The sequence below is a fragment of the Echeneis naucrates genome, chromosome 1 (assembly GCF_900963305.1).
Source record: "Echeneis naucrates chromosome 1, fEcheNa1.1, whole genome shotgun sequence".
In the NCBI taxonomy this organism is placed as follows: Eukaryota; Metazoa; Chordata; class Actinopteri; order Carangiformes; family Echeneidae; genus Echeneis; species Echeneis naucrates.
The window spans coordinates 1,698,924-1,709,188 of NC_042511.1; the positions used below are offsets into that span (position 1 = coordinate 1,698,924).

Sequence of the window (10,265 nt, forward strand, 5' to 3'; positions counted from 1 at the left end):
CTGAACCGGATAAACAAACCTGCTCCTGCTGCTGAAGGCCAGGTGAGCCGAGGTGGGCGGGGCCTGTCAGCGGAGGGAACAGGGCAGGTTTGACAGGCTGTTCTTTATGCAGAGAGAGTTCAAATCCACACCTTAGTGCTGTCGGCTCATGCAGGAGAAGCTACAGACTCCGAGGCTGACTGCAGGCTGAAGGTTTGCACAGAAATCGCAGGTTTCCTTTTCCAGCCATGAAGTAAGTTTGTTTTGCTCTCTGAACTCTTGTTTCGGCTGATTTCTGTCCTGAAGTGAGTGAAAACGTCACCACATGCCTCCTGTTGTTTACCTTCTTGTGGTGAATCACACTGGGCCGACTGGTTCTCACCTTTCAGCTTCACATATGTAAACTGCCTGTTTCGTTCCTCAGTGAGGTTTCCAGTGTGCGTTGCTTCATCAGAGGAAGGTTCCTCCTCTGAGCAGGATGGTCGTCAGTCGTTCTGAAACTAAAGGAGACGTCTGAAGGTTTGCACAGAGATTCAGACCCATGGAGTCCAATCTGTCCTGCCTGTCTTCCCTCAAAGACGACAACAATGTGGCCTACATTCAGCCGCATTACAAGGAGTCCTACCGGCTGGCCATCTACGCCCTGCTCTGCGGGGGCAAGGAGGCCTACGAGGAGTTCCTCCGGGCCGAGCAGATCAGCAACTTCCTGTCGGAGGACGAGATCTTCTTCATCCTGGAAAATGCAGAGCTGCCCCCTGAGGAGGACGAAGACAGCCCTGAGGGGAGACGGGTCCCGGACGAGCTCAGCCCTTCCACTTATTTCCCAACAGAGTCGGACGAGGAGGTCCCAGACCTGGACCTGGGCTGGCCCGACGTCATGCTGGAGGGCATGGACACCAGCATCAGCCTGCTGTTCCACCCGCCCAGACACAACACGCCGACCATCAAGGAGGTCGTACGCAAGCAGATCCAGGAGGCCAAGCAGGTGAGGGGGGGTGGACCTGCATCGCCATGCATGCTTGTACACAGACAAACACAATGAACACAGTAGTTTCATTCACCGCAAATTAAACCACCTGTCAGTTTTGTTTGCTTCGTCAGCGAAATAAGATCGAGTTCAATTTGAATTTGGTTTCAGATAATCATACAAAAATCTGAAACTATTTCTATAAAAGTGAAAGTTTATTTTTTCCTCATTATTTCTCCCGGCACAAATAGAACGACTGCAGTTGGCATAAACATGCAGAGACACATCAGCATGTCAGAGCAGAGTCAGATCGGAGCTGTTTGGCCTCCTCGCTGCAGCTCGTTAAAGTCTGGCAACATAGTTTACAGCCTAAAGAGGGAGTTTAGGGGTGAAGAAGAAAACCACAATCCTCTTCAGGTCCTGTCAGACTCTTCGTTATCCAAAATGTTCACTGTCATTAACAAAGAAAGTATCAGTCAAGTTACAAATGAGTCATTCATTTAAATACACACCTACCTAAACTCAATGTGGATGGAATTCAAATTAAACATTTGTGTGAAACAAACTTCTTAGATTTAAGCATAAATGAAAATGATAAAGGAGATCAATAACATAACATATTAAAATCTTTATTTACGAAGCGCTTCATTCAGATTCATTTAAGATAAGAGTTGATATTCATTTTAGAGAAACTTCCGCTCAGTGTTTAATGATTTATTTTTTAACTTAGATGAACAATGTTAACATTTCTCAGACATGACTGAGAAAAATCAAATAAAGGTGGCAGCAATAACTATGCAAAGGAAAAAATTAATAACACAAAAACAACATGTTTCCAGCAGTTTGCGATTTGCAGCAGCAGAAAAAAAAAACCATGACGCCTCGAGGTGAATTATTAGTCATCTGAGTTTATGAGAGTCAAAGACGAGGTCAAGTCGGAGCATGAGGTTCAAATACAACGAGACATTTTAACCACTCACACTCCATATCAGGTGGGACTCTTAAAGACAAGTCCTCATTCCAGGCACACAACTTATCTCAGCCTCACTGTCCTGATGATCCGGGCTATCATTTTAAAAGTGAGAAACTAGAGACTGAGACCATGAACATTTCCCCATAGACATCAACACAATCTGACATCTGCAAAAGATTCCACGGTTTAAAGAAACTTCATCTGATCAGCCTTCAGCTGTGTCTTCCTGTCCTCATGTGTCTCCAGGTTGTCGCCATAGCGATGGACGTCTTCACCGACGTGGACATTTTCAAAGAGCTCATCAGTGCGACCCTGCGGGGGGTGGTGGTCTACATCCTGCTGGATGACTCTCAGCTCAGGAGCTTCCTCAGCATGACGCGAAGGGTCGGCATCAACATCCAGGACTTCAAGGTGAGACGGGTCCTGGTCCTGCAGATCTGTGAGTGAGTGAAAAACAGGACAAGCAGATTAATGAGACAAACTGTGAACCAAGTCAACAATAAACAAAATAAAATGAATGAAGTTAGCTACAACAACTAAAGCTTCTGTTCTTTCATCTCTTTGTGTTTTTAAAAATTTCCTCAGATTCAGAATCAGCTGATTCTATCTTTGACTCAAAAACAGTTTGCTCTCTGTAGCACAGAACACAGAAAAAAAAACCAAAACTCACTCTGAATGTTTCCTTCTTCTCCAAAGAAAGGTTCCTCTCATGTTCTATCTTTATCTGATCAGGAGTTCTGCTCATTAATGATGAAAATTCAGCTCCAAAGCCTCTAATGCTCCGAATATCTGATCGGCAGAGTATGTGTGAATGATTTCATGTGCTCAGGGTAAGAAGCTGAAGACAAACATCATCTCTTCTTCCTCTGGTTTGGCTCCGCCTGCGGCCTGACATTTAGCTGGATTAAGTCTGACATTTGCTCTGTCTCTGGTGAAAACGCTGCCATTTAGCAGAGTTTCCCTGCCGCTCACGACTTTCATGTTAAACTGCATCAGGAAAAAGTTCCAACAGGCCGAAGGAGCAGTGGAGCTGCAGAAATGCAGAAATGCAGCACAGTTCTGGCATTGTGAGCGCTCTGCAAATTGCTTAGCCAGTGGCCACATCAAAATGTCAACCTAAGAAAAACCGATCCACAAGTTTGTTCTTGTTACAAAAGGCGTGTGTTAAACTGATGAATGGAAATGGAAAAAAAAAACAAAAAAGCCAAAGATTGTGCCAATTTCCTGGAATGACAGCCAACGGTAGAAAATCTGTGGAAATATTTTTCTGCTGTAAGTGAGTTGAGCTCACAGCTTATTTGATTAGCTCTAGTTATTAGTTTGTTTTTCTGTTCGTGTGCCCGTCAGAGCATCCGAGTCCGGGCCGTGCAGGGCCAGCAGTACCAGTGCCGGTCTGGGGCTAAGTTTCACGGAGGTTTGGAGCAGAAGTTCATCCTGGTGGACTGTCGGACGGTTTTATACGGAACGTACAGGTAAGTCTGAGTCCTTTCTGAACTCTCGCTGCTCTGCAGAAATCAGGACTTGACCTCTCACGACCTCCGTGGGTTTTTTTTGGGTTTTTTCTGACTGAGCCTCCATTTTCTCCTTCAGCTTCACGTGGTCGTACGAGAAGATCAACATCAGCATGGTCCTGGTGGTCACCGGTCAGCTGGTTTGCTCGTACGACGAGGAGTTCCGGAGACTTTACGCTCGCTCCACGGTTCCTTCATTCCTGTCCGGGGAGCTTCCGATGGTGAACTACCTGAGAGACAGCGTGGCCCTGCAGAGTCCGAACTCCAGCCAGCTATCCATTCACCAGATTCACATGAAGTCCAGAGTGCTGCAGGGCCTGAAGAGTCATCAGGATGATCGGTTCAATAACGCCGCCATGCTAACCCGAGGCCTCAGCGTCCAGGAGATGCTGCATCAGTCTCACTCTCCTGACTCAGGGAGTCTGATCCGGGGACACAGTTATGGTGGAGAACTTCAGAAGTTGAACTCCATGACCCGGCTGAGGATGGGGACCAAGGACTTCGGGCTGCCCTTTGCTCCCGACAGGGCTGGTTCCAACCTGAGGGCGGGCGGCGACCTGCTGCGAACGCACAGATCTCAGCAGCAGCTTCGGCACTGCAACCGCTACGGTGCCGACCAGAATCTGATACCGTTCAACTCGGAGACATCACTCCACAGGTGGAAGATGGACACCTACCTGAATGAGAGGAATGTGTCTCTCGACGCGTCGTGTGATGCGATCTCCCCGTACAGCAGCAACACGGGTCTGAACGAGCATCAGTCGCAGCTGATTCACAGCCGTTCTCGGGACATAAAGTCCAGGATGGAAGAGATAAGGCAGAAGAGGCTGAGCATGCAGGAATATGCCAATCTCAGGCAGAGCCAAGACTCCCTGAGGTCCATGTACCCCCCGCTAGAAAGACCCAAACTGATGTCTTCACTGAGAGGCCTGGACGTCAGACACAGCATGGTGGAGTTAGACCAAAGGACTCAAAACGGATTCAGCCTGGAGTCAGGCCTCCAGAAAGTCAACGAGCCAAACAGGAGCGCCGACGTAGACATGAAACACAACGACCCGTCGCTCATGATCTCTCATCTGCACTCCAGCAGTCTGAGCATCCAGCACCCGAGACCGATGGAGTCGTTGGTGGAGATCCCCGAAGAAAAGGAGGGTTTGAACGTTCGTGTCAACGGTCCAGACAACAGCAAAGAAGAAACATCTGCTCCAAAAAACTGGAGTTTACCCAGAGAGTCACAGCGTCAGGAGCAAGCAAGAGGGAGTCTGGCTTCTGTGGGTAAGGAGGCTAAAAGTTTAGGCTCAGCTGGTTCGAAAGAAGGAAACAAATCCAGATCTGAAAAGATTCTAAAGGGCTCTCCAAGATCTCAGCATGAAGGAAGCGTGGAAGTAAAAGGAAGTCCGACGGAGAAGCAGCGAGAGGAACCGACGCTGCAGAGAAAGAACTCCATGAGAATGAAAGTACAATCGCTGCTTTCAACTGATGAAAAGAAAACGTGCAAAAAGGAAGAGAAGCCTCTCCAAAGAAAAGCCTCTACGAGATCCGTCAATCCCTCGAGCGCCTCAGAGCACGTGGCGAGGAAAGGCCAGTCCCCAAAACCCTCCAGACCGAACAACTCTGTGGGAAGTACAGCCGAGACCGAGAAGCCCAAATCCGCCTTCCCCAGATTATCTCCCCACCGCTCCAGCAAAAGGAAGGTGAACCCGACAGCAGAGTCGGATCGGGCCTCAAAGAACGCCCTCGATGGCGAGGGAACCACCATCTTTCAAACGAGGAGGGAGAAAGCCTACAGCCGGTACGAGTATCTGCTCAGCACTGACAGCCTTCCTCTGGATAAACCCAGCAGGGCCTCAGGCCTGACCCCCAACAGGCCCGAGTCGGCCCACCAGCCTCACAGCGGCGCCGACAACAAACTGGGACGGTTCATGCAGCGAGTCGGAAGTCTCATCACCAAGAATAAGTAGAAGGCAAACTCTGTGCTGTTTACTGATTTGTTTTGGCTCAGACACAAACAGTTTGGTTTTCATCATGTATTACAAGGAAAGGTGATTACTGCTGAGGCTATCTTTGAGCTGGAAGGTTCCGCCTCAGCCCAGATGGGCTGCTTATGGCAGAAGTGTCGTGTTAAATGTGTTTATTTCTAAAAGTTAAGCTGGAATCTGTTTTTTTTTTTTTTTTTATTAACACCAATTAATTTTTCCTGCTGACCAGAATCCAAAGCTGCTCTGCCAAAGAACTCCACATGTGGATTAATAGTCCCATCGTCTCCCATTTCCATCAGTTTGAATAACATTTATTGAACATTGAAGCATTTTGGCTGCTCGTAATTCAGCCTCAAGCTTTTACTTTTTTTTGTACATTTCTCTTTTCATTTGAGAGTTCATGTAAAAATGTGGATTGCAGCACCAACAAGTTTACATTTCTACGTGTTACACTGTAAATACAGAAGGTGAGAAAAAAACTTAATTATTAAAGGTGTTTGATCAAATGTTGAATTAAAGTTTTTGTGACAGCAACAAAGCTGATTTCTGCCAAATAAAATAAAGCCAGATTGAGTCTGCAGCATCTTTAGCGCCCCCCAAAGGCTCTTCAAAGCTGGGACTCTTTATTATATCATATTATGTGAATACTAAATGGGTCATGAAATAAAACACCACCACGGACACGGAGGGTCTTAAACACCTTTATTTTGAGATGACTCTGAAAAATATCGAAGATCTTTATTATCATAATAATAATATATAAAATACAAAGCTTTCATTGTCACGCAGCCGTTTCTTCTGATTTTATTGGTTGGAAATAATAATAGTAATACATAAAATATAAAGCTTTTACTGTCACGCAGCCGTTCCTCCTATTAATCATGATAATCAGATGAAATACTCCAGACACTTGTTCCTCTCGTCGTCCAGTTCCTGTGTCTCGATCTCAAACTTCTTCATGGCGATGAAATACTGGACGAAGGGCTCTCCCAGGCTAGTCCGGATGATGTGGTCCTGGCCCAGGGCCTCCAGGGCCTCGTCCAGCTTCACCGGGATGGGGAACTCCCTCTGCCGGCCGGGGGCCCCGGTCTGCGGGGGGCCGTCCGCAGAGGTCAGGTTCCGGCGGACGCCGTCCAGGCCGGCAGCCACGGTGGCGGCCAGCACCACGTAAGGGTTGGCCATGGCGGAGCCCAGCTTGTTATCGATGTGGGTCTCCCTGCCGCCGTGGGACTTGACGTTGAAGGAGCTGCAGTTGTCGTTGCGGCCGCAGGTGGCATACACCACCCTCCGGGGGTCACGCACCGTCTTGGCCATGTGGCTCCGGCAGCCGAGGCCCGGCGACGTGAGGCAGCTGAGGGCCGCAGAGTGCGTCAGGAGGCCGGACAGCCACCGCCGGCCGATCTCTGACAGATCGCCGGCCTTCTCCGCGGCCTGGAAGAGGCTCCGTCGGCCGTTGGCGTCCCACAGGCTGTGGGAGAGCACCCCCGCGTTGTGGAGGCCGTCGTCGGTGAAGAAGCTGGCGATGTAGCTGTGCTTCCGGGCCAACTCCTTCATGCCGGTGCGGAAGGTGAAAGCGCTGTCAGCTGCTGCGATGCCGAACTCGGGCCGCAGGTTTATCTCCATCTGGCCCGGCCCGCTGGCCGAGGCCACGCTGTCGATGTCGGCCCCCATGCAGTACATGCCGTCCACCAGCTGCTGGGAGAACGGCAGGTCGTGGTTGCTCAGCAGGGTGGTGGCCGGGAAGAGCAGAGTCTTCGGCCCGATCCGGTCCGGAGCTCCCAGGACACAGCACTCGTAGGTGAAGGCGCAGCGGAGGGAGAAGCCCAGACTCCGGAGCTCACCCAGCAGCTGCTTGGCGATCAGCCGGGGCGAGGTCCTCAGCGGGCTCCCGGTCACCGTGCAGGGGTCGCAGATGACCCGGGCCGTCTGCTCGGCCCACGGCAGGACCCTGAAGGTGCCCAGGTCCGGGATCAGCAGCACGTCGCTGTTGAAGTTGGCCGTGTCCGCGCTGTCCACCTCGTTGCTCTTCGGGCTCAGGGTCAGCTCCAGGTAGCTCCTCGGCATCGGGACTCCGTACACCGCCTTCTCCTGCGGAAGGGAACCGGCACACCGACAGAACTATTTCTCTTTCTTAATGGAAGATTAATGAGAAGAACTCTATTCCATCCATCAGTAAGGTCTCTGGAAATACCTCCAACATATCACATCCCAAAAAACAGAAAATATTCACATCTGATTTTGGTAAAAAAAATAAAAGAATAAAGTGTGCCACTTTAGTTTTCCATAATATTTATGCTAAGCTAGCTCAGCTAACCATAATGACCTATTGACCTTTGGACTGATGGACAGATGGACAGATAGAGGGGATAGGACAGAATAACAGGAGTTCCATACTTGGAAGAAGCGGACCGGTACGGTCTTGGATCGGGACACTCCGTGGAGGTCCGTGGCCTCGAAGCGAACAAAGTTGATGTTCTCTCTGGCGATCTGCTGCTTGATCGTCTCCATGGCTGCGATGAACGTCTGATTCCCAGAGAACTCCACCGTCTCGTTCCCGTTACCTAAGGAAGACAGTTTGAGATATCTGCAGAATCATCGAACAGCTGATGACCACAAATACTAAACTTTAAAAATCTTTGTTTTTACTTTCAGTACATCTGAAATTCAAAGTTCTGCTGACATCAGTCAAAGCAAAATAAAGTTACTTTTTATTTGTGCATACAAACAGACGTCAGCTTGTTGCTGTAATCGTGTGTTGGCAGCACAGAAATAGAACAGACTTCAAGTTGTTTAGAAATACTAATGTAACACAACGTTCAACAACAGATTTGACCTTACACAGTAACAATGTAAAGTAAAGAAACATTAACTTCTAATTTAACCTTATTTATTTTAAATGCACAAAATATCAGCCTGTGAAAATGAAGTCCATCTTTCTACTGGAGGTAAATATCCAGTTATTGACCAAAGTGAAAATCCTAATAAAGGATTATAATTAATATCTATCAACAATTAAAACGCTAACTTAAAACAAAACCAAGATGTTAAAGTGAGACCGGAAGTTTAACCATCTGTCATCGGCCATAAAGAGCTAAACCTGCCAAAGATCTTTCCAGATTTGGGATGAACGTTCAGATTTGATCCGCAGCGTCACTGACCTGAATGAGAAGCTCTCGTCTCCTGCCAAGAGCCTTCGGCTGCATGTGAGAGCGCGCTGACCTCCGGCCGTCTATTTGTGTCAGCGTCAGCCCTGAATGAGCTGGATGAATCCACGCTGGGGGGCGGCTGAATAGATGTGGTCTCTGTGGACCTGGGCCCCCTTCTGGAAGCATCAGAGAGGGGTTTGAAGGTGCTGAAGGCCCTGTGGGGGCTTCCATCCCTGCTGCTCCCGTGGAGGTACGTGTACGGCCCCCCCGGCTTCCCCTCGTCCCTCGGCCGGACGCTGAGCAGAGGACCGTCCCTCAGGATGGTCTTCAGCTCCTCCATCGTCTGCCTGGGGACGCTCGTCTCCCTGTAGGACACCCTGCTCTGAGAGGATGATGACGAGGATGCCTCCCTGGTCCAGTCCTCCTGGATGGAGGGGTCGTCCATCCCGGAGTGGTCCCCTCTCTCTGGGGCCCTGTGAGGCAGCGGGCTGATGGAGATCACGGTGGGGGTGTCTGACGGGATGGGGCTGCTGCTGCTGGGGGAGTGGATGATGGATGGGCCTTGTCCTGGACTGCTCCAGTCCACATGAGTCCCGTATCTCCCGGTGACCTTCACCCCTTTCCTTTTTCCCAGGCTCATCCCGGAGCCGTCTACCTGGTCTTTGCTTCTTTTCTCCTGGAGAACACAGCGAGTCCATCAGAAGACGGTTCGTGAAAACAGCAAAACCACCTGCAGTGTTACTGGTCTGAAAGCTTCAGGTTCAAATACACAATAAAGCAAAATCCTGTCAAAACTCTATTCAAAGCCAGAAACAGAATTCAAACCAAAAAGTTAGATGTTGATTTGTTACCTTGAAATCTTCAGAGTCATTCATTTCTTTGTTTTTATCTTTCATGAACAGTTTTTTGGAAATTTGATCGCTGCCATGTGAAGACAGAGCTTCACTCGCACATTAATTTTTATAGACAACTGGTACAATAGTGATGGATTGGAAGGTTCTTTTTACCGCCCCCTCCCCCCCACCGACACCCATGGGAGTCCAGCTGGAATCTGGCACCGGGCGGCCTGCTGGTGGACACTGAGCCTTGGCTGCTTCCAGCTCATTGGCTGCCGGTGGGAACAATTCAGAGGCGCTTTTGTGGTGATGCAAAAGAAAAATAAACTGAGACTGCAGAGCTCAGCGGCTCTGTTTGTGTGCTTCCAGAAAGAAAATGTGAGCAGAAGTTTTTATTCCAGAGAGATAAAAACACAGAAGCACCAGGACCGAACAAAGTGCTGCTGCAGAGGGAAAGAACCCCACCAGGAAAACAAACTAAAACCTGACTACCCATCTAAACCTCAGTGTCCCAGAGGGACATTTGACGAGATGAACACATCTGTTTACACGCGGGGTTGGTTTTATTTCAGAGACAGAGCACACCGCGTCATACTCCGAAAGCCACGCCCACCGGAAGACAAAACAATCAGCGGCACAGTTTAAAAAAAAAAAAAAACACCGTCCGGTAATCAGCTGAAAACTTTATTTCAACACGTCAGATGATTATTTTATCACGATGGATGTACCGGAGAAAAACTCCCGGCTGGTCTTTATCGTTGTCCCTTCGTTTTTATGGAGAAATGATCCCACTTAGCGTCCGGAGGTGACAAACATCGATATTCACAGCTACCTGATGGAGTCCCCGGTAAGACCATCATCTAACCTGATGGAG

General features: G+C 49.0%; 2 protein-coding genes across 2 annotated transcripts; one reads left to right on the forward strand and one right to left on the reverse strand.

The window, feature by feature from the left end:
* The first annotated feature begins 91 nt into the window (after positions 1–91).
* Positions 92–6,017, forward strand: LOC115041641 (protein FAM83B-like). Its single transcript, XM_029499264.1, has 5 exons — positions 92–232; positions 404–964; positions 2,166–2,330; positions 3,267–3,391; positions 3,510–6,017. Exons 2-5 carry the CDS (start codon positions 521–523, stop codon positions 5,389–5,391), a joined length of 2,616 nt encoding a protein of 871 aa, XP_029355124.1. The 5' UTR covers positions 92–232; positions 404–520; the 3' UTR covers positions 5,392–6,017.
* A 280-nt stretch (positions 6,018–6,297) lies between these two features.
* lgsn (lengsin, lens protein with glutamine synthetase domain) lies at positions 6,298–9,430 on the reverse strand. The gene is made up of 4 exons (XM_029500686.1): positions 9,407–9,430; positions 8,568–9,231; positions 7,804–7,970; positions 6,298–7,497 (listed from the first exon to the last, which is right to left on the reverse strand). The coding sequence occupies exons 1-4, from the start codon at positions 9,428–9,430 to the stop codon at positions 6,298–6,300; spliced, it is 2,055 nt and encodes a 684-aa protein (XP_029356546.1).
* Positions 9,431–10,265: the final 835 nt, after the last annotated feature.

Coding starts and splice junctions, on each gene's coding strand:
- LOC115041641 (XM_029499264.1), top strand. CDS start 521: ATGGAGTCCAATCTGTCCTGCCTGTCTTCCCTCAAAGACGACAACAAT. Junction 965..2,165: donor AGATCCAGGAGGCCAAGCAG/GTGAGGGGGGGT, acceptor ATGTGTCTCCAG/GTTGTCGCCATAGCGATGGA. Junction 2,331..3,266: donor TCAACATCCAGGACTTCAAG/GTGAGACGGGTC, acceptor TGTGCCCGTCAG/AGCATCCGAGTCCGGGCCGT.
- lgsn (XM_029500686.1), bottom strand. CDS start 9,430: ATGAATGACTCTGAAGATTTCAAG. Junction 7,971..8,567: donor GACGAGAGCTTCTCATTCAG/GTCAGTGACGCT, acceptor TGTCTTCCTTAG/GTAACGGGAACGAGACGGTG. Junction 7,498..7,803: donor TACCGGTCCGCTTCTTCCAA/GTATGGAACTCC, acceptor TCCCTTCCGCAG/GAGAAGGCGGTGTACGGAGT.